This window comes from Cricetulus griseus, chromosome 4 (genome assembly GCF_003668045.3).
Source record: "Cricetulus griseus strain 17A/GY chromosome 4, alternate assembly CriGri-PICRH-1.0, whole genome shotgun sequence".
In the NCBI taxonomy this organism is placed as follows: Eukaryota; Metazoa; Chordata; class Mammalia; order Rodentia; family Cricetidae; genus Cricetulus; species Cricetulus griseus.
In genome coordinates, this window is record NC_048597.1 from 84,183,735 (window position 1) to 84,207,453 (window position 23,719).

Below are 23,719 nucleotides of genomic sequence, written 5' to 3' on the forward strand. Positions count from 1 at the left end.
CTTCCGAAGGAGACCCAGTGTCCAGGTCATGAATTAAATGACAATGAAAAGCTGTTGTCACTCGTCTTTTCCATTTACCCCCACCCCCCAATTGCAACCCAACTCACATCCCTGTGGACCAGAAACCACACAACACCAAGAAGCCAGACTCCAAAACCCTTCCCGGGGAAAAAGGTGGGTATCTTACCTAGGAGGCTTGCTGATACATTCACAATGAGCCCTGAGAATTTGGATGGTTCCAGATTCTTGGGTGAGAGTACCGTTTTCAGAGAAAACTTCTCGGCTACTGGTAAAAAGCCTGTCTGGGAGTCACTGGCGCTGACCAGCTCATTCTGGTCAACTTGATCCAACTCATCGGTGGTTCTGGCCATCTGGTATACCAGGTTAGGTTGCTCGGGCTGGTACCTGTAAAGACATGCCCACAGCATGAGTGCTGTTATCTGCTCTTGTTTCCATTCCCAGCCCCACATGGAGGCTCATCACCTCCTCAAGCACCAGCACACAAAGTGAACAGATGGACATGCAGGCAAAATACACGTAAAGTAATAAATATAATAAAATAATAAAAACAAATATAAATAAAATTGAAGGTGGGTCTCAGTGAGTTCAAGGCCAGCCTGGTCTACAGAGCCAGTTCCAGGACGGCTAGGATTACAACCCTGTCTCAAAAAAAAGTCAAAAAGAAAAATAAATAAAGAAAAGACACACACACACCTTTAATCCCAGCACTCAGGAGGCAGAGGGAGGTGGACCTCTTGTGACTTTGAGGCCAGGCTGGTCTACAAGTGAGTTTCAGGCAGCCAAGGCTGTCGTCACACAGAGGAACACTGTCTATACCCCTCCCCCACAAAAACAAAGATCAGATTAAGTTCTCAATGAGCCTTTAAAGATAAGGTGCCTGAGACACTGGACATAAATGGGTAGAATGGTGCAGTATTTAGCAATACAAGAACAAAGGACAGATCAAGTCCTTCCTTCTCAGGCCAATACTCAACCGTGGTGTCTTCACTTTGGGTAGAATAGGGAAACCATTGGGAAGTGGTCCAATGAAATGTCCCAGAGAGGTTCTCTTGATCAAAGAAGTAGCAGTAGCCCTTGAATATGACAATGTTAGGGCACTTCTCACCAAACCCTTGTTGCCCAGAGCTCAAAGGGAGTACAAAGTCAAGAAGTGCTAACACTGGCATTCCACTTGCTGTAGGAAGCTGGAGAGTCATTGACTACTGGTGGATGGGTAAGCTCTGTCTGCATGACCTAACTGGACAAAGCTATTCTAAACCTCTAAGTGCCTTGGAGTAACTACAGAGCCAGCCATGCCTGTGGCATGACTTCCAAGACACAAGCTACCCACAGATGAAGCATACATTCATATGACGTGGTTCCTTGCCTTTCCAACTGGACAGGTTCTCACTAGCTTTTAAAAGCAGAATACCTTTTGACTTGTTTTGCAGATGATCAATTCCAAGCACAAGAAGAGTATGCAGCGAGATAGCTAACTGTTCTTCCCATAGACCCACAAATGCATGGTAATTTGGCCAATCAAGAAAGTAGAACTCAAAGAACATGTTGGTGTTATGCCTCTAGAATTGAACAGAGGTCCATGAACTTGCCTGAGCTGAGCCTGCAACATCTCTAGTAGGAACCAGTCCAAGTTTTATGGAAATTGAATGCTGAAAAAAAATGAAGCTATTTGCCTTCTAAGGAGAAACACCTGAAAAGAGGGAAGCTCTGGCTGGGTGACTGTTATAGAATACTATTTTAAGATGTGTTACATTTGTTTTTATGCTGTGGAACATTTGCTTAATGATGCAAAGATTTGTTGCATTCTTTTATGTTGCATTTGTTTAACTCTGTGAGCTGTGTTACTTTGCCTGTCTGAAATATCTGATAGGTCTAATAAAGAGCTGACCTGCCAATAGCTAGGCAGGAGAAAGGATAAGCAGACTGGCAAGCAGAGAGAATAAATAGGATGAGAAAAAAAGAAAGGATGAGAGATCAAGGAGCCAGAAAAGAAGGGGCCAGCCACCCACGGGGTGAAAGTAAGATATACAGAAGTAAAAAAAAAAAAAAAGAGAGAGAGAGAGAGAGAGAGAGAGAGAGAGAGAGAGAGAGAGAGAGAGAGAGAGAGAGAGAGAAAAGCCCAGAGGCAAAAGGTAGATGGGATAATTTAAGAAAAACTGGCTAGAAATAAGCCAAGCTAAGGCTGGGCATTTATAAGAAAGAATAAGACTCCATGTATGATTTATCTGGGAGCTGGGTAGCAGGCCCCCTCAAAAGCCAAAAGAGTAAAGAGTAAAAAACCCCAATAACAGGTGACAAACAACAGTCATTGTGAATACATGTTCTCATGACAAAGGCCTTAGAGCTCTCTGTTCCTCCATGTCCAAGCAAAGTTGGAGCCCAGGCATGTGCTTTGGGCACTTCTGGGTGGGTGAGACACTATGGCACCAAGCTCCTGTAGCCCTAAAGCCTTTAAAAGATACACAATTAGAACCCAGTGTCCAAAAGCTACACCACACCATGTTATGGGGTTCACTCCCAAGCACCAGTAAAAGCAGGCTACAGAAGCACCACATGGACCTGGGTCATAGGCCTTAGATTCTTCTGATGTAATCTAGGGCTAGCCCCCAGGATCATTTTTCCCAACAATTGGGCCAACTGAAGTCATTGCCCTAAGCCTTCTAAATTTCATATCCCAGATTCAGATCAATGCTGCTGTTGAGGACATTTAGCCAGAGAAACAGAGGACATGATAGGAGGAAGCAGCTCGTGTGCTGGGAGGGGGGTAGCACATGGATGAGACAAGACGACAAAACGGGGGAGGGGGCAACCACTGACTTCACCCCACCTTCTACTCAGCAGCCCCCAACAGAGCTAATATGGCCTGAAAATTGTACCTTATAAACTTACAAACCATTTGTCAGAACGGTTAAAAAAAAAAAACCCAGCCATAATAGGGTTGTTTAACATTTGTCGTGGAACCCAGGAAAGCCATACATACCTTAAGACTAATACACAGGCAGCCACCAAAGAGTAAGCCAGGAGCGTGCCAATGGACATGAGGTCTACCAGGTCCTTCAATTCAAAGAGGAAGGCCATCACAGCTGGGGAGAAGACAGACATCAGCTTGCAAGTGGCCCTCTACCCGACCGCACATCTGTAATTCGGGGTACTCCCAGTCCCACCCTCACTCAGCCATTGTCCAGGAGACAGACATTGCTCAGGTGAAGACAGGCTCAAGAAACAGTAGAAATAATTAACATTGAAATTTGCATAGAGCCGGCTGGAGAGATGGCTCAGTGGTTAAGAGCACTGGCTGCTCTTCCAGAGGACCTGAGATCAATTCCCAGCAACCACATGGTGGCTCACAACCATCTGTAATGAGATCTGGTGCCCTCTTCTGGCCTGCAGGGATGCACGCAGACAGAACACGGCACACAAAACAATAAATAAATAAATAAATCTTAAAAAAAAAAAAGAAATTTTCATAGAGAATACTTTTTTTTTTGGGGGGGAATAATTTTTCAAGCCAACTCAACACTACAGATGAATACTGTAAGTAGCAAGTTGAGCTAAGGATATACAGCTAGTAGATGGGAGAGCCAGGATCTGCATCAGATTCTTGCAACTCTGACCCTACTGTGACTTCTGCCACATGTTGGTGACTCACAGACAGCCACATCCACACGACCATCTGTACATCTATCTTCCACCCATTCATCTTCCTCCATCTATGGTCATTCATCTGTATTCCATCCATCCATCCACCCATCCTCCATCTGCTCATGTCTTTCTTCCGTTTCTGCAGCCATCCTCCATCCATTCTCCCATCCACCATTCCTCCCTCCCTCCATCCATGCTCTATTCATACATGCGTCTATGGCGATACCACCCTGAACGCGCCCCATCTTGTCTATTCACACATGCATCTATCCATCCTTGTTCCATCCATCCATGCTTCAGTCATCCATCCACGCATCCTTCCTTCAACCACCCACTCCTCCTCCATCCACCATCCATCCATTCAGCCAGCCAGTCACTAAGTTCTAGGTACCCAGCCTTGAAGAGGGCAGACCACAGTGTCTGGCCTCCTAGAGTATCATCTAAAGATACGTGTATCAGGAGATGATGGTGATGGGAAGCCTGCTCGGGAAAGACTCACAGGAGCTCCTACTCTAGGCAGGTAAGTAGGGAAAACAGTTATCCTCACGTGTGAAAAGTTTCAAAGGTATTCCTAAATGGTACTATCCCTGTCACCAAACAAACCTTGCCATCCTGCCCCCCCCCCCCGACTTCGGTCTTTAGAAGAACTGAACATACATGCTTGGGAGGTCTGGGCCTGTGGTAGAGCACTGGCCTAGTACGTACAAGATCTAGTGGCATGATAAACACGTGTTTATTTAAAAATTCCCCGTGTTCTATTTATGTCAGTATATTATGTCAGTTTTCCCATTTAAAAAATAATTTGGCAGGATCTACTTGGGATATTTTCAAATAATATGTAAATCAATACAAATTAAAGCAGAATCATGGAACTATCCATTTCCCACACACATCTTTGAAGCCCCACCAGATCAATGCAAGCCAAGCAAATTTAAATTGATAATAAATAGTTAGATTAGAGAAGCAGTGGAGGCCTTTCATATAATTGGAACACTTTTGGATAGCACATGCCACCCTCGCCTCCATTCGTGCTCACAGAAAAAAAAAAAAAAAAAAAAAAAAAAAAAAAAAAAAAAAAAAAAAAAAAAAAACTGCTACCATGCCAGGTGATTTTAGAACACCAAATATCAATCCTACCAAAAGGGGAAAAAATGGACCAACTCTTGGTTTGGCAAGTGGTGTGTCCTTTACAGCCACTCAAAAGGTCATGGTTTGACCTCCTTTTGTGAGCACAGCAAGGAAACTACATCAAATTATGTGGGAACTTAACAAAGTCCTCGGTCACTGCAGTGACCTGATGCCCCAGAACCTACTACGGTAATTACATGCAGAACTATTGGTAAACAATTTTAAATTTGTTTTCTTTTTTTAAATATAATAATAGTCACAAAACTAAAATACTTTATTAAGGTATGAATACTAATAAATCATTTGCTCATTTAAGATGGCCAATTGTCAGCCAGGTGGTGGTGAGGCATGCCTTTAATCCCAGTCCTCAGGGGGGCAGAGGCAGGCAGATCTCTGTGAGTTTGAGGCCAGCCTGGTCTACATAGTGAGTTCCAAAACAGTCAAGGCTACCCAGAGATACTGTCTCAAAAAACCAAAGATAGATAGGTAGATAGATAGGTAGGTAGGTAGGTAGAAATGGTCCATTGTCTTACTAGTAGCCATTTGATAAGACACTGAGATACAAATTGTATGGTACCCTGTGTCCTGAAAGATCAAAAACAGACCCGGTGCTAGTCGGATCCTGCAAGGAACTGCTTCTGGCATGAACACAAACAGAAATCAAGAGCAGCTCAGCCTTCCTGGGTGTGACCCTGGGCCTCTTCAGGCCACCACTTCTCCAGCTGGACACGAGGAAGTATGCACATGGGCTTCCTCTGGGTCACCCCCCTTACCCCCATCAGATGGCTTAGAGATCCTTTAGTGCACCTAGTTCATCTACCACAGCTGCACTCTTGGGGATGAACATGATGATGGCAAAAGAAAACTTCCTTGGCTCTGGGTCTACCACTATTTGAGGGCAAACAGCAAAACCCTGTATATGCCTCCTGGGAGAGAGATGGTGCATGTTTACAAAAAAATGACTGTGAGGGACATTCATGCTCCAGGCAATCAATAAGCTAATATGCATGGACACTAGACTTGCTGGTGTTTACCCAAGAGTACTTTTGGCTTGGATTACGCAAGAGGCCACCCTCCCAAATTCTACACAGGGAAACACTAGGCAGGGATGATGGGTGGCTTTGAAGGAATGGTTGTGTGTTTGTGAGCTTTGCCTATAGAGACCACTGTAAGAGTTAAACTCTAAGAATAACTCCAACCCATCATCTATAAACCTGCCTTCACTGTCTTTCATCAAATGTACAGTTATCTAGGAGTGGAGAGACAGCTCAGCAGTTAAGAGAATTGGCTGCTCTTGTAAAGGACCCAAGTTCAGTTCCCAGCACACACGTGTTGGCTCACAACCATCTGTAACTCCAGTTCTGGGGGATCTGATGCCCTCTTCTGGCTTCCATGGGTACCAATCACACACTGGGTGCACATACATACAGGCAAAACACCCATCACGTAAGCCAAACCTAAAAATATTTTTTTTCATGCAGTTATATTTTCGTGAACCAGGTTCTGAGTGTAAAAAGCTATAGTTTCAAAAGCTCTAATGGATGAGTTGTGGCTTTTTTACAGTTCCCACAGACAGGTAAACTTCAAGATGCCTCGCTAGGAATGCTGGCTTAGTTGTTCAAACAGTAGCACCGGAAATAAATTCCAATCTTTACCAGCAATGGCGCCTGAGGTCAGTGTAGCAATTACTGGTGTTTTGGTCCTCTTGTTGACTCTGGCCAAATATTTAAACAGTAGTCCGTCTTCAGCCATGGCGTAGATTACTCGGGGCATGGGAAACATGGAGCCTAGGAGACTGGGTGAGAAAAGGGAAAAACACGTGAGTAAACGTATGTCACTGGCAAACAAGGCCTCAGCAGACCCAGGCAGGGCCAAGGAGAGGTGTCTGCCTTCAACAAGAACCACTCCCTCCACAATGCTTACCACCCAGTGGCACCCAGGGCTCTGGGACTCAGTGCTTCACAAAACTCACAGAGTAGGTGTAAGACCAATGAACAGACTAGGGGCACCTAACAGAAAGGATCATGAGATCCTGGGGCAACATCCATGAGGGAGCTCTTGCATTTATGTCTTCAGTCATTCCTGGCTAAGGCCAAGCATTAGCAAACAGTTCCTGTTTATACAAGCCATTGGGGAAGCAGTGTGTGTGTGTAGTATATGTGTGTGGATGCAGATATGTGTGCATGTTTGAGTGTGTGTGTGTGTGTGTGTGTGTGTGTGTGTGTGTGCATGTACAAGTATGTGTATGTGTAAACTGTTTACACAAGCTGGAGGGAAAGCATTGTGTGTGTGTGCATGCATGTGAATGTATGTGTGTGTGTTTGCATGCACCAGTGTGTGTATGTTCATATGCACATATGTGCAGGTAGCTCCTGTTTGCACATATGTGTAAACTGTTTACACAAGCTGGTGGGGAAGCACTGTGTGTGTGTGTGTGTGTGTGTGTGTGTGTGTGTGTGTGTGCATGCACACATATGTGTGTGCATGTGTTCGGGGTTATGTGTCTCATTAAAAGGCACCCACTCCTTTACTCAAAGGAGCTTCTGCCTTACAGCCAAACTGAAGGCCAACAATACAGTCATCAAAGATGGGGGCCCTGGTTGGAGAGGCCAGAGTCAGAGGCAGGAAGCCATTTCCTTGCCAAGCATCACATACAAAAGTTGGCTCCAGTTCTTTTCAAAAGTACAGTGGTTTCCCCTTACCTAGTTTTGCCTTCTGTAGTCTTTTACCCGTGTCAAATACAGTATGAAAAATATTAATGGAAAATTCCAGAAATATGCCATTGATAGTTTTAGCTTTTTCTTAATGTCAGTACACAACAATGCTTCCATTATACCCTTAGCTACTGGTGTCAATCTTACTGTGAGAATGTTATATAGGGTTTGGAACAATCTATTGTTTCAGGAATCCAATGGAGGTCTCAGAGTGTAGTTCTCCATGAATAAAGGGGAACACCCATATTAATAACACAAATAGCAGATAGCAACAAAACGCACTAGCCACGCCACTGGTGTTGGGGTGCTGGGGTTAATACGCACAAGCCATTGGAAGCACTCAGGAAGCCGTCCTCACCTGGCAGAGAGTGCGCAGAGGGAGCCGACAGCCACTGCATACTTAGCTCCTTCCCAGCCACTGTACTTGAAGGCACCAGGCAGTGGGCTGTCAGTGTCCAGGCAGGAGTAAGGCATCATGAGCGTGAGGGCTGCAGACACCCCGAAGTAAGCTACGAAGCAAATGAGGAGGGACGCCACGATGCCCACGGGGATGGCCTTCTGGGGGTTCTTGACTTCTTCACCTGGAAGCAGAGGGTGTCAGTCAATGAGGGGGAAGAGAGCAAGAGGCCTGGCATCCTCCCCATGATCACACTGAAATGCATGCCCCACAGGGCTCAGCCTGCAGGAACTGGGGTCTTCTGACCTTCCCATGACCCACCACACAACTGCAGCCTGGGAGGGTGTTCCCAACCTTTCTATCACAGGTCAGCTAAGGGAGAGGCACGTTTCCTTTGGCTGAGAAGCTGCGAGGCTCAAGGGGCCCCAATCTGCCAGGACGTTGTCATTACAATGGCTTGGATGTGCAGATATGAAATCAGGCTGCAGCCACACTGTCATTGTCCCACTCTAATGACAGAGCCCTGCTTGTGTTAATGATGTAATTTCCTGTCGGGGCCTGCTCCTAGGGGATGTAGGAAGGCGACAGAGAGAGTGAGAAGAGATCAGCAGGAAACGACAAATCTGCACGGTTACTCCTGTGGGACCAGAACAGCAAGTGGAATGTGCCAACAGGAAAGGAATTGCTAGCAGTGCCTGCAAGGGGGCAGGGCCCCCACGGGAGGAAAGTCCACATACCTGTGGTGGCAATGCAGTCAAAGCCCACAAAGGCGTAAAAGCAGGTCGCTGCCCCCGACAGGACGCCAGAGAATCCGAAGGGCATGAACCCTCCCTCACCATGCTTTACATTTGTGTCACTAGGAAAAAAAAAAAAAGCAAAGACTAGAACACCTGCTGCAGTTTCATTTTGGGGACAGTGCTGCTCTGAAGAAAAGGTACAGGGCTTAAGTCTCTTGCTCCACAGTCCCCAGTCCTCCAGTGAGGGCATTCAGTGGGTAGCAGGCCTCTCCTCCCCAAGGCCAGGAGCCCCAGTGGCACACACTATTAACACTTCCAGAAGCATTTTCTATGTTGAGACTTTGACAGGTAGAGGCAGGAGTCTAATGGGACTCAGGCAAGCTTCAACATTGCATCTGGTCCCTTCCCATTCTCCTCCCCAGGAAGCCATCAGCTGGGGACGCCATCTCTGACCCAGGCCATGTATGCACCAGGAGCTTGAGTCTAAAAGCAGGTATTTCTTTTTTTTAATTATTTGAAAAAAATTATTTTTCATTTTACATACCAACCCCAGTTCCTCCTACCTCCCCTTCTCCACCCACCCCACCCACTCCTCAGAGGGGGTGAGGTCTTCCTTGAGGAGTCAACAAAGTCTAGCATACCAAGTTGAGGCAGGACCAAACCCCTCCCTGCTTAAAACAGTATTTATAAACAAGTTAAGGTTTTACACAAGCAGACTGATTTTTATTCAACCGCAGCATTCCTGAAGCACCCATGTGTGTGGGGGAATGGCTGTAGGTAAAGTGTGAGTGTCGCCACTGAAGGCTTGCTTTGAAGAAGAATCAGGCAGGAGGCCCTGGGGAGTGAAAGGCTGTACGTACAGAGAAATGCAAAGTCCAGTTATTAAATGAGAGGGGAGAAGACTGGACTCCCAGAAAAGAACAAAGGGCTAGTCATGCGGACAGTGCAGAGGAATAACCAAAAACAGAGGAAAGAGCTTTGGATAGCTTGCTAAAGAGGAGACAGAGGGAAGCACCTGACAGGGGTCTGCCCTGACGTGTAACAAGGGGCTCACACAGCCTTCCCCAACTGATAGAATGAGCACAAAACCATGGGTGAGGATAAACCATTCCACAGAGTCCCTGCCACACCTTTCCTTAGATCCCACCCAACACATGAAGTCAGGCCTCTAGGTTCCTGCTCTGACTTCCCTCAAGGATGAACTGTGAACTGGAAGTGTAAACAAAACAAATTCACTACCCCCGCCCCCCACGTTGCTTTTAGTCAGTGTTTTATCACACCGACAGGAAATTAATTAGAATATCCCCAGCATCATGATCGCTGGAGGTCCTCTATGTGATGGGGTTCAGGAAGGGGGTGTAGAGCTCTCACTGAGGGACAGGCAACTTCATATGTGACTACACAGGGCAATTGTGAGAAGTGTGGATCTATAGCTGGAAAAGGGGAAATGAATGAACACATTGCATAAGGCCATTTACAGACTTTAGTAACGAGGAAGAGCCAGCTAGGCTCCAGGCCTGTAGAACTCTGCTCCTAAAGTGGCGGGTGCCCTGTGGCCCAGCAGTCCCTCTGGTCTTCAAATGGACTTAAGGCCCCACCCAGACAACAAATGTCACCTTTGTCTGGGAGGTCAGTGCTGTATAAACCATCCCAACAGTGGCCAGTGCACGAACTGCAATGACTGTTGGTAGCCCATGCAATCTGCAAAAACAAACTTAAACCTCAGCTGGCCGCTGAGGAAACAAGGAAAGCCCTCTGCGTTTCACTCCTGCCTGTAAATAGCAGCCAATGAAATGTGATCTCCAGAGTTTCCAAAGTCTACTGTGGGACTTCAAAGAGCATTTTTGAGTTGGCTTCACTCCACCTTAAATTCATACGGACCAATAAATTTGGAGTAAATATAACTAGCTCCAGAATGCTTGGCAATGAGGCAGTAAAAGTCCTCATTGCTCCATAGAACTTAGGACGGGAAAAGATACTTGTATTTGAACTGACAATTACAGGATGGTAGTACTATGGAGTTTTGTGTATTTGATTCAACATTTTTTGTGTTTCCATTGTAGTAGTAATACAGGCTAGACACCTGGGCTGTAGCCAGTGACCAGCGTGGTATGTGTGACTGCCATAGGCCCTATCATAGGCTAGCACATCTCAGCCTACCACCCCAACCCCCATCCCCCCCCACCCCCACCCCCCCCGTAGGTATATGTGGCTACTCACTGAATTCTGGTAGAGGGAATGAAGATGGGGTGTGGATGGGCTGGGGTGGGGGTGTGGAAGAGGTGTTCCAGACCAACCTTCAGATAACCTTGGGAATACCCTGTCCATATCTTATTCTATTTCCCCTTCTGGAAAATCTGAGGTATGCTCAAATACCCAGTCCAGACAAGAAGCCTACAAAAGTTGTCACTTGGTAGGACATAACAAACAAAGACATCTGGAGTTCCAAGATGGGTAGCCACTACCATAAAAAGTCACGGTGTCTCACAAAGGTCCCTTCATCATAGCAACTTAAGCATTAGCCTTAATGAAAACAGAATCACAGACAACTTCTGTTGTGTGTCCTAAGACACTGAGATTCACCTGAAAATTTGACCAAGAAGATTAAAGTGACATTATAATGATTTGGCTTGTTTCCTAAATAATTGGAACTTGTTGAAGACAATGTAGGAGAAGTGTGGTGGCATACACATCTAGTCTCAGCACTTGGGAGGCAAAAGCAGGTAGATTTCTATGAGCTGGAGGCCAGCCAGATCTACACAGTAAATAAATACACTAATCAATTCATTTTAAAAAATAAAACTCCTTAGCTACTTCACTGGGGGGAAAAAAAGCACTTTTACAAAATAAGTTAAAATCATGTAATATCTAAAGGTATGTATTGCCCTATGAACTGCAACACCCAACACCTGTATATGATCTGAAATGCCAAATACAGAGAACTGTCTGTCACATGCCAAAGCAATACACAAGATAAACTTACTTGTTGCCACAGAGAGGGCTGGATCTATTCAAGAAGTCCTCCTCCGTGAGCTGCCAGTTTTTAATGGACCCTTTCACGAATCCCGACACCATGATGAAGCATAAGACCAGAACATTAATACAGGTAAAGATTTTGTTGACCATGGCTGATTCTTTCACACCAAGCGTTAACAATCCTAAGAAAAGGCACAAACAGAAAATCATGTAGACATGTTAGCCATATACCATACACCAGTTTCGTCCATTCGAGCAGGGGACAAGAAGATGGAGGGGAGGAAGAAGGCACTGGGCATGGGACCTCCAAAGATCTCTGTGAGCCTCGAAGAGCATGGCTGAACTGTCTGTTGCTCTAGGACAGTGCGGTGCTCGCACTCGGGATTCTCAGGGATCTGAGGATGCTACTGCAGTTCACTAAAGCCCTGCAGAAGTCTGGACCATGGCACTCAGCCTTCCACGAAGAGCAAGCCCTTGGTGGAGGATGGACAGAGCCTTGATCCATTTCTCTCTGAGGAAATGTCACTTGGTTCAACTTCTTGGTAGAATGAGAGGCTTCTGGATGAGGAATGTTGCAGGTTGACTTGGCGACACTAGTCACGATGGTAGTAACAATCCTTTGTGTTCTAGAAACTGGTAGCATATGTGGTCCCTCCTCATACTTAGTATATATAAAATAATGTCTAAATTTGATCAGTTCTAGCTCATAAACTTAAAACAAAACAGAATAAGCAAGTGACAGAGTACAGGAACCTCAAAACTGCACTGTCTTTAAGGCATCCACACAGCCTTGGGACTCCCACACAGTTTAGAATTTTAAGCCCTCCCAGCCTCCCAACACACACACACAGAGAGAGAGAGAGAGAGAGAGAGAGAGAGAGAGAGAGAGAGAGAGAGAGAGAGCTTGTGTAATAAAGGTATATTCCACTAGGTGGTGCTATTGGGAGGCAGAGCTTTCAGGATGTAGGGAATGCTGGGAGATCGTTAGGTTGTGGGGGTTGCCCTTGAAGGGAATTGTAGATTGTAAGACAGGATGGATTCGATCTCTTCCTTTCTGTCCAGTCATGAATGAACGGTTTGGCTCAGCCTCATGCTCCCGTCACAATATTCTGCCTGAATGGCCTGAGGCCGCAAACACTGTGAGCCTAAATAAATCTTTATTCTTGATACAATGTGAACTCAGACATTTGTCACAGTGATAAAAAGATAGTTAACATGTGGCTAAATCATGATGGATCTGAAAAGGGGGGCAGTGTCACCCAGGACCCAACCAACATGATTCCAGATCATGGCCTTCCCATGGGCAACTTCCACACCTCTGTAAGAAAAACCATAAAACACATCAGATGAATTCTGATCGAGTAACTTCTCAGAGGGGAAGAATGCCACTATGCCCCAATGTATTGTTTTCCTTAGTGTCCCTCCCTCATGTGTTTATGAAAATAAAAATCTAACTGTAGTTGTACAAGCATCTTTTCTGATACATGTTTCTGCCAGCTGGACCAAAAATACTGTCAAGGCCAGCCTGGGTGAGATGACTTCAATTATGCAGTGTGGAAGGAACTTTTGAGATTCACCCAAGACATTATAACTTCTACTGTGTGATGAGAACTGCCTGTGTTGAAGCTCCGGGTGTGTCTAGGAAATGCTCAGTGGAGAAAGACATTTACCTGAACATCAGAGACACAGACCAATGTCGCTAGCAGGAAACTGCCACTGGCTGTGCCCTGCAGTACTTGGAATTTTCAAATTCGGCAACTACAACTTATGTATTCAAAGGGTGTTTTCATGGATGTGAAATGTAAGTAAAACCACCCAAGATGCCTTAGAAAAACCAGGCATACATTCCTCTTCCAGCGGGAGATCGCTGCCCTGCATTTTCCTGGCAGACAAACTATTAGTTTCTTATCCGAATGGTCATCCACTGAGTCAAAAGGACAAAGAGCCTTCAGTGCTAACAAAACCTCACCCGAGACTCTCACTTTTAACTAAACACCACAGGTCTCAGCAGTTATTACAACAGGCCAACCCTGGGATGAGCTGGAAGCAACCATTGGGACAGGGAGAAAAACAAATACATTACAAGAGAAACCAAAGAAATGGGGGAAGGAGCACCAGAGAGACAAGGCAAGAAAGCAAGAGGGGCTGGGGGCTTTCTAGAAAAAGCACTGGCCAGGTATGGTGAGGCTGTGGTTCCGTGCCCAGTACTGCCAAAAAATGAACGAACACATAAATAAATGGAAGAAACAATGTAATCTTAAAACAGGAGTTCTACCATTACCCCAACACAAGCTTTTTGTCAAAATGAGGCTTTACCTGTTAAGATGAGAATTATAATCACAGCTAATATGTCAGGGTTTTGGGCCAGCACCCCAGGGGCATTCAGGGCCATGTGTTTCCGAGAGAACTCTCCAATGGGTTTGCCTATCAGCTCGTCAAAAGTCGCACTCCAGGCTCTTGCCACACTTGAAGTACCTGCCACAGAACACATGGTGACAATTAGAGAAGGGTGGTTAACAAGACGTCCCTCATCAGTTTGATGTTACAGCACCCATGCAGGGTCATAGACAGGCAGCATGTTGCCATCTAGCAGCAGGCGCTGAGCCCTAGCAGATGCTACCAGCATGTGGGGTAAAGCCCCACACTCCCTGGGGCTGCTAGAGCTTATACAGAAGTGTATTTTATCCTCAGCCAATATCTACAGTGCGTGTGTGTGTGTGTGTAAGAAAGAGAGAGAGAGAGTTGTACAAGAGTAAATCTTGATCATTAATTGAAACTCTGTTAATATAGAGATAACAATGTGTATTTGGTAGAAATGTAAAAATTATACTTCAAGTTTTCCTCTTTTAAGGGTCTAAGCAATATTTCATTTGTAGTGGTTCTGGAGAGCACAATGACCAGTCAGCCCTGCCCATGAGGCACGTGAGTGGGACTCTGCTCCTAGGCCAGGGTATTTCCCCAGAGTGCAGGACTATGGTGAAGGTGACATCTCACCTCCATGTGCCAGTCCCAAGTGCCCCAGCAACAGAGAACACACAAAGGGGCTGTACCCCAACAGCGGGCTGTACTGGCTGCTCTCTCACCCCCTTTCTCCTTTTATACTGAAGACACCCCCTGCCTCTCCAGTGCTGTTTGTCAAGGACACTGGAAGGCCAATATTCAAATCTGGCATTTTCTTTTCATTTCAGGGGGCCTCACCCATGACTATGGTCTGAATTATTCACAGAACACAGAGGGGTCCACACAAAGACTCAACTTCATTATTTGCTCTCACGCTAAGTATTTTTTCAACAACTCAAAAATTTAACCTCATTTTTCATTTGGCTGTTAGGAATTCTGTCCACGTAGACCATGAGACTAATGAAGAAAAATGGTTTGTCTGCCTTGCATGCGCAAAGAAGCTGGTTCGCCGCAGTGACGGTCCAGACCCCACCCACCCTGCTGGATACCCTAGACTTTCTTCCCAGGCCACCCTGTTCCCATGTCAGAATTACGGCTTTCAAATGCATAACCATATGCACATTCTTAAAACTGAAAAACTCTCCCCCCTCAGTAGCTAAGACTGAGCACAGATTTCCAGATCGTTTTTCGTGAGTCTTCCATGGGTAAGTAGCACCCCAGGAAGACTATTATTTTGTTGGTCTAACAGCAGCAAACACTTCAAGCTCACTGTTGTTTTACACCCAGGTAAACCGCCTGGAAATGTAACAGCCCATTTACAAAAGCTTCATTCCCACCGAGAAGCGTTGGTATGTCAGAGTCATCTGTGGTTACAAGTTGGAAGGCTGCATAGGAAAAGAAAAATTATGAATTTTACATTAGAACCATTAGAGCAAGCTCCACTGGCTCACAGACACTGTAGTGCTAGGAGAGAGAAGAACTGCCTACTGGACACCTGAGCGTTGGTCTCTGTCTGATAGCCTAAGGAGGTGGCTATGGCATCCCCCATGCTGACATGATGCCAACAGGACCAGAAGGTGGCTCACAGGACCACATCCAGGTTTCCTTGTGGGAACAGACTGAGATTTCATGGGTGTTGTGTTTAATGCTAATGCCCGGTGAAATATATGAAGAAAGGTGGGGTGATGCAGGATGCCCCTCTCTCTACGCTGTGAATATGTTTTATTACCATTGGTTAATAAAGAAGTTGATTTGGCCAATACCCAGGCAGAAATAGAGCCAGGTGGGAAATTCAAACAGAGACATGGAGAGAAAGAAGGCGAAGTCAACGAGTCACCAAGTAGCTGCTGGGAGCAGGATCCCCGGGCATTACCGGTAACGAAGGCCATGTCGAGATACACAGATCAATAGAAATGTGTTAACAATTAAGAAAGAGGTAGCCAGTAAGAAGCCTGAGCCAATGGCCAAACAATTATAAACAAATGTTAAGTCTCAAAGTGGTTATTTCATAGTGTCTGTGGGGACCCGGTTGGTGGAGAGAAACCGGTCCAGTGGTACTGAGACTAGACGGAGAAAAATCTCCCAACAGCCGGGTAGGATGGAGGACTGGAGTGAACAAAGGTTTTAAAATAGGCAGAACTTTTTATCTAAAAGACATTTGATTTAAAAGACATTCTGCCTTTTAAATATTTCAAGGGGAAGAAACTGTGGCTATGTCTACAATTACACAAAGTAATTATTTATGAAAAACAACAGATATGATCTAAATAGTACATAAGGACATTAGGTAAGGTTATTCTGGACTTATAAACCTATATACACAATGATACAGTCAGTGGGAATAGTGCCACGAAGAAACCATCATAATTGGTTTATAAAGAGACTAAAAATATATATACTTAGGATTTGGGAGTATAACCTGGTGGAAGGACATATGTCTAGCATATGAAAGGTCCTAGGTTAGATCCCTCTGTGTCTCTACTCAGTGCTAACTTGTTAACAGTGGGATGCCCCAAGTGTTCAGACAGTATCACACACCTCCAGTGAAATGGCCAGAACAAAGCAATACCCAGGAAATACTGTTTCTGCTGGTTATCAGGTTGGGTGCTTCTCTGTTTCTCTTCTTTGTGCTTTTCTCTGTTTCCCAAAGTGTCGTCTATCGTGATACATTTACTGTAATTACCTGGGGGTGGGCACTAACAAAAACAAAACTAAGTTTTAAAATTAGAATTATCCTATCATCTATGTATTCATTGAGTTACCAAGGATGGTTGTAGTTGGCCTGGCTTGGTCTCTGCTCACGGGTGCTGCGCTGGCTTGGCTTTTTGTCAACTTCATGCAAGTTGGGGTCATTGGGGAAGAGACAGCCTTAACTAAAGGGCCATTTCCATCAGAATGACCCATAGGCAAGTCTTCAGGTCTTTTCAGTTAATGACTGATGTGAGAGGGATGAGATGACCATGGGTGCTAGTCACCCCTGGGCTGGTGGTCCTGGGTTGCAGAGGAGAGCAAGCTAGTAAGCATCACTCCTCCATGTTCTCTGTTTCAGCTCCTGCCTGATGGGAGAAGTCCTTCTGCATATATATTTCTCTTATTGGTTGATGAATAAAATACTGATTAGCTGATTGGCCAAACAGGATGTATAGGCAGAGCTAGGAGATGAGGAGAATTCTGGAAAATGTAGACAGATGGAGTAGTCATGTAGAACCCGGGAAGAGAGGACATGCCAGGCATTCTCCGGTAATGGAAATATATAGATTAACAGAAATGGGTTAATAATTAAGACAGAACTAGCCAATAAGAAGCCCAAGCCACCGGCTAACAGTTTCATAACTAATGTAAATCTTTGTGTGTTTATCTGGGGGCTCAATGGCGGTGGGACCCCTGGCAGGAGAAAATCTACATCAACACCTGCCTCCAGGTTCCTGCTCTGACTTCCCTTGCTGTGGAATAAATAATCCTTCTGTACACTGTAGAGATGTGTTGCTCTCATTGTTAATAAAAAAAAAAAGCTCATTGGCCAATAGCTACGCAGAATTTTCGGGGCAGAGAGAATGCTGGAAGAAGGAAGACCGAGTTACAGAAGACAGATTCAGAAGAAGCAACATGGGAAGTTCATAGATGAGGTAAATGAGCCTTGGGCAGCATGTAGATTAATTAGAAATGGGTTAATTTAAGCTGTAAGAGCTGGTTGGAGACAAGCCTAAGCTATTGGCTGATCATTTACAATTAATAAGTCTCTGTGTGGTTATTTGGGAGTTGACTGTTCAGATGAAAAACTCCACATTCATCCCCTCACTGATGGAATGTAATCTGTAAGCTGAGATTAAACCCTTTCATCCCCAGGATGCTTTTGGTCTCCGTGTTTATCACAGAAAGAGAAAACAAACTCAAACAGATGCAGAATGAGGGGAGTCAAAACAGTGACTCCTAAAGACACCTTAGTTCCCCGCTAAAAGTGACTACAAACAGTAGTCAGGCTAAAGGGCCCCCGAGAGATATACCAAGTCAGTCCTTGGGGAGAGGAGAGCAGAGTGTCCCTAACAAACAGGGGTCAGAGGACGAAGGCTGCAGGCTGGAGGGGACCAGAGAACGTACCAATGATGTAGGAGAGAATCAGGTTCCAACCGGTGATGAAGGCCCAGAGCTCCCCGACTGTCACGTAGCTGTAGAGGTAGGCTGAGCCCGTCTTGGGGACACGGGCACCAAACTCTCCGTAGCACAAGCCAGCCAACACTGAGGCCAGGGCAGCGATCAGGAAAGAGATGACAATGGCGGGACCAGCATCCTCACGGGCCACTGCACCAGCCAGGACGTAGACGCCAGCACCCAAGGTGCTGCCTACCCCAAGAGCTACCAGGTCAAAGGTGTTGAGGCAGCGGGACAACCGGCTCTCCTCTCGGCTGCAGTCCACCACCTTCCGACGCAGCATCTGCTGACCCAGGCCGAGCAGGTTTTTGCAACCCATTGTGCTGAGCAAACCTGTCAGAAAAGAGAAAGAAGAGGAGTTTGGTTCAGTCAGTGCCATGTATTCAACCCCAGCAAACCTTTGTTGCAGATGGAACACAGGGATGGAACCCTTTATAAAGCCATTACTTAAAAATGTTTTCAGGTTAGCATTCCACCAACAACCTTCAGATTCCTTGGGGACTTTGCAAGATAGACAGAAACCCACCACAGTTGCTCTGCCCCAGGTCTCTGGGCCTCCACATTCATTTTAGTTTTATTTATTTATTTATTTATTTATTTGTTTTTGGTTTTTTGAGACAAGGCTTCCCTGTGGCTTTGGAGGCTGTCCTGGAACTAGCTCTTGTAGACCAGGCTGGTCTCGAACTCACAGAGATCCACCTGCCTCTGCCTCCCGAGTGCTGGGATTAAAGGTGTGCATTGCCAGGCTCATTTTAGTTCTTATGGGTACAAGTGGCAGCTAACTGGGAACACAGACAGTGAGTGACACTGTTCCCAACCTCAGCTGTGACGTACCAGGACAAACAAGACAGAATTTCAAGTGCACTATATTATAATGAAATGTAAACCAAACTGTATCGTAATTGCTAAAATGCCTAAGACAATACTCTCTAGCTCAGCGGTTCTCAACCTGTCAAGACATTCTATATATCAGATATTTACATTACAATTCATAACAATATCAAAAACACAGTTACGAAGTGGTAATGGAATAATGTTACGGTTTGGCGTCACTACAACATGAGCAACTGTATTAAAGGGTGGCAGCCTTAAGACTGCTCTAAGCCATGGAAGCCACCCCTAGAATGAATAAACACACACAAATAACAGAAGAAACTGGGCATAGGATTCATGAGACATCTGAACTATCTTCACCATTTTTCTCTAACTACAAAGCTGTTTCCAGGTGAAGAGTTTAAGTCAACAACAGTCGGTGAGTGCAGAGAAGCCCCCAGAACAACTTTGGGTTACTATAGTTATTTTTTTTTCCTTCACTCATTTTTCTTCTTTATCATCAGATGGTCTTCTGTTGACCTAACTTCGGTCAACAATGAAGTCACTGATAAATAAAACAGACCCAGGTCTGGGAAAGTCTACTTCTAACCACCCACGGCACTGTATCACTGGCCTGCCTCTGTACCCCCTCCCCCAAACACACACACACACACACACACACACACACACACACACACACACACACACACACACACACACGCACACACCACTGCAGGCTCCAGGTCACTAAGGAACTGTGGCTGCTTCTTCCTAGTGTTTTACCTGCCAGCTCCATAGAATATAGTATTATCAAGACCCGTAAAATGTTCATTTAGACCTGGGAATTCCCCTGTTACATAGATGAGTAAAAGTAAATTATAGCTAGGGTCAAACAAGGTTGCAAGGCATCTGGGACCCTGGCAGCCCTCAGGTGGGAAGGAAGTGGCAGCCCCTGACACCTAGGTGGGAACAGAATCTCAAGGAAATGATGGACAGGTCACTGAGAGGGAAAATCCCATAAACCTCAGAGTTTGTAACTCATGTAAGAGAGTTCTATGGCTTTCCAATGTTTACACGAGGAAGGGACTATTTTTGGACGCATCCACACCAGGTGCAGATGCTGGGGGCGTTTCTGTTAAGTGGGCAGCGTGCCTGGGAAGTAGCAAGCTTCCTGCACATCAGGACAAGGCTGTGGGTGCCAGGAGAAGCAGGAAGTACTGAGCCCTGATACTGCTGGATACCGGGGCACATGGGTGAAATCAACCAGTGAACAGGTACTTGGGTTAGACATTGACAGGGAAGGTTCAGCTTTGATAAACCACCCTGGGCACAGCAGGCTGTGCTCCAGCATGAAAAGGGCATCGAAGACCTAGGGGTGGGACTCACTGCTAGAATGCTTGCCTAGTACGCACGCTGCCCTGTGCTCCAGCCCCCGTAAGAAGCATAGTGACTTCTCCACATTGCCTCTTGAGATCCATACCCCAGTAACAGATTTCTGAACTCCCTTAAGGCAGAAAGTGAACTCAGAGATCCCAGACTAGGGAGAAATGGGTCTTTTGGCCATGCCGGGTATGGAATACTTAGGTACAGATACTTGTGTCTCCACCAGTGCAGAAAGGATACCAGTGAACACCCACTCCAAGACCCAACTCACTGATGTTGAAGTGACTTCCAAACCACCTTCAGACTGAAGCCCATTAACCAGATACAGAGATCTTGGTTTTCAGGCATCTCATGAAGAAGGTAAGACAGTGTAACCTCATGGCTGCAGCTCACATTCCCCCAAACATGCACAAGAAAAGGCTCTCTGCCATTGGCGTAGCCCTTGGTGACAGAGAAGTGAGAGGGGGCACAGCTGGGACCATGCCAGGTGCTGTGAGTTGCTGTTGAGGACACCTAACTGAGATAGTTAGGTGTCCATTTCTGCCTCTTGGGTCAAAGAAACATGACACTAATTCACCACACCCACGGTTTATTTTAAGAAGTTCCCTCTGTGTTTCTTAAGAGATATTTTAAAACTCTAAAAAATATTTCATCAGTGGTTTCTGTACATCGGTCCACCTCTTCCACTCAGGCCAGGCCTTCAAAGCCGGTCTTACAAGCAGCAGTTAGCAAAGAGACACAATTTTTCTGTACAAAACATATCTATTCATTGTAATCCCAGCAGGCAAGTGGAGGCTGACTTCCTGCTGCTGGGACTCACACAGGAAGCCACCAGGTGAGGAAAACAGGATCTAGACAGGGTTACCTGTTTCCTGTGGGAGGGATGATGTGTACACAATCCTGAATGATTTTTATTACAGGTATTGGTAAGACTCTTGGCAACATGAAATCTCTGCCCCATCATATTCCATAGTGATTATTACAGAGCCCTTGCCTTAGGATAGCAATCTGTTCCTTTCTCACAGAAATTCTAACTCTAAATTGCATCCTAGCTATCGCCAAATAAAAACAGAAGTGAAATAGGGCTGGAGAGAGGGTCCAGTGGTTAAGAGCATGTACCGATCTTGCAGAAGATCTGAGTTCAGTTCCCATTGCTCTCATCAGACAGCTCACAAATGCCTATAACTCCACCCCCAAGTGGATCTGATACCTCTAACCCTTGTGGGCACCTGTGTGTGTGTGTGTGTGTGTGTGTGTGTGTGTGAGAGAGAGAGAGAGAGAGAGAGAGAGAGAGAGAGACAGAGAGAGAGACAGAGAGACAGAGAGAGAGAGAGAGAGAGAGAGAGAGAGAGAGAGAGAGAGAGGGAGACAGACAGACAGACAGACAGAGTTAAAAACAGCTTTGGAGCCTATCCTGGCACTTGCTCTATAGACCAGCTGGCCTTGAACTCACAGAAATCCTCCTGCCTCTGCCTCCCAAGTGCTGGGATTAAAGGCGTGCGCCACCAATGCCCAGCTTAAATCTTAAAAAAAACAAAAAAACAAAAACAAAAACAAAAAACAGAAGTAAAAAGCCAGGCAGTGGTGGTGCACCCCTTTAATCCCAGCACTCGGCGGGCAGAGGCAGGCGGATCTCTGTGAGTTCGAGACCAGCCTGGTCTAGAGTGAGTTCCAGGACAACCTCCAAAGCTACACAGAGAAACTGTCTCAGAAATTAATTAATAATAATAATAATTAATAAATAGAAGTAAAATGATCCAATAGGTCATGGCCTTAGGAAGACTTCCTTGTGCTCTATTCTTTAAATTTCTAAGTGGGAAGTTTTAAGCAATGTGACCTTTTCAGCCTCAACTTCAATCACTGGATTCCTTCCAGTCTGATGGTTGGTGGGAGGGAGGGGTCAGAAAGAGGCAGTTAGTCCCCAAACACCATCCTTTAAAACCTTAACACACTGGAAACTTTCCTGTTCCCTAATGACCAGCTCCTGCCTGCTGTCTGGGGTTGAGCACTAACTATTATTTCAGTGGGGGACATAAGACAGCCTGCAAATGTACAGGATTCAAGAAACCATACCACACAGTTGCTAAAGACAATAGAGAGCTGGCCAACCCCTGCACCTGGCAGGCTGTGGCGTGAGGGGGCATGGAGCTTCAATAAGGAAGGGCAGGTGCTCACAGTGGAGGGACCGGCCACCAGAAGTCCAAAAAAAAAAGCAGTCTAGAATGCTGGCCATTGTGGAAAAGTGATGACATGATGGGGGAGAAGGTTGTGGAGGAGGAAGTGATTTCAAAGCAGGACTCACTTCCCCTGCAGATGGTAGAAGGTTCAGGTGTAAGAACTTGAATTAGGAAAAAAATAAAATAAGACCAGGGTGCAGACAAGGCCAGTTTACAACTAAGGGTGGAGACCTGTAGTGGGAAAAGCCATGGAGCTATGGAAGGAGCAACCCGGCCAGAGGCATACAAGGGCCAAGTAAGCAGCAACCAAGGACACTCAGTGGGAAGAAAGGAAAAGGGGAAGAAGACAGTTGTCATGATTGTGGTGGTCTGGATGAGAATGGCCTCATAGGCCCAGAGGGAGTGGCACCATTAGGTGGTGTGGCTTTATTGGAGTAGGTGTGGCTTGGTTGTGAGTAGGTGTAGCCTTGTTGGAGGAAATGTGCCACAGTCTCTTCCTGCTGCCTTCGGATAAAGATGCAGCACTCAGGCCTGGAGAGATAGCTCAGCAGTTAAGAGCCCTGGAAACCCTTCCTGAGGTCCTGAATTCAATTCCCAGAAACCACATGATGGCTCACAACCATCTGTAATGAGATCTGGTGCCCTCTTCTGGACTGCATGCAACACACAGGCAGGACACTGTATACATAATAAATAAATAAATCTTAAAACAAACAAAACCACAAAGGGGCTAGAGAGACGGCTCAGCAGATAAGAGCACTGCTACTCTTCAATAGGACTGGGGTTCTGTGCCCAGCACCCATATTGTGGTTAAAAAACCGTTCGTAACTCCAGTTCCAGGGGATCTGACAGCTCTCTGGGCCTCCATGGGCACTGCATACACACAACCAGAAACACACATTCATTTAAATACTGAATCTTTAAAAATTACATAACTCCAGGAACTAGCACATAGCATAAGGGGGCTCAAGAGAGGAGAGCAGGTCCAGAAAATGGCTGAACTGTGCCTTGAGTCACTGTTTTCTTGAAGAACCAAAACTGTGCCATCCCACCCACAACAGAGGCTCTAAGTCCATCCAGACCCTTCACCCCACACAGGAGCCTTGGTTCCCAGACACGATGCCCTCTCTTGATGCCCACAAGACACACAGAATGGATCTCTCAAGCCTGTCACAGCAAGGC

At 45.8% G+C, this 23,719-nt stretch overlaps 1 protein-coding gene across 4 annotated transcripts in view; it reads right to left on the reverse strand.

The window, feature by feature from the left end:
• The window catches only part of Slc7a1 (solute carrier family 7 member 1), a 74,978-nt gene that overhangs the window by 7,270 nt on the left and 43,989 nt on the right, over positions 1-23,719 (reverse strand). For all 4 annotated transcript variants that reach the window (XM_027413708.2, XM_027413709.2, XM_027413706.2 and 1 more), the window contains 8 exons: positions 18,114-18,497; positions 13,932-14,090; positions 11,623-11,797; positions 8,640-8,758; positions 7,864-8,086; positions 6,447-6,586; positions 3,002-3,104; positions 188-405 (listed from right to left, as the gene is read on the reverse strand). In XM_027413708.2, the coding sequence (XP_027269509.1) occupies positions 188-405; positions 3,002-3,104; positions 6,447-6,586; positions 7,864-8,086; positions 8,640-8,758; positions 11,623-11,797; positions 13,932-14,090; positions 18,114-18,483 (1,507 nt within the window). In that variant the 5' untranslated portion in view covers positions 18,484-18,497. The remainder of the gene's footprint in view (positions 1-187; positions 406-3,001; positions 3,105-6,446; positions 6,587-7,863; positions 8,087-8,639; positions 8,759-11,622; positions 11,798-13,931; positions 14,091-18,113; positions 18,498-23,719) is intronic.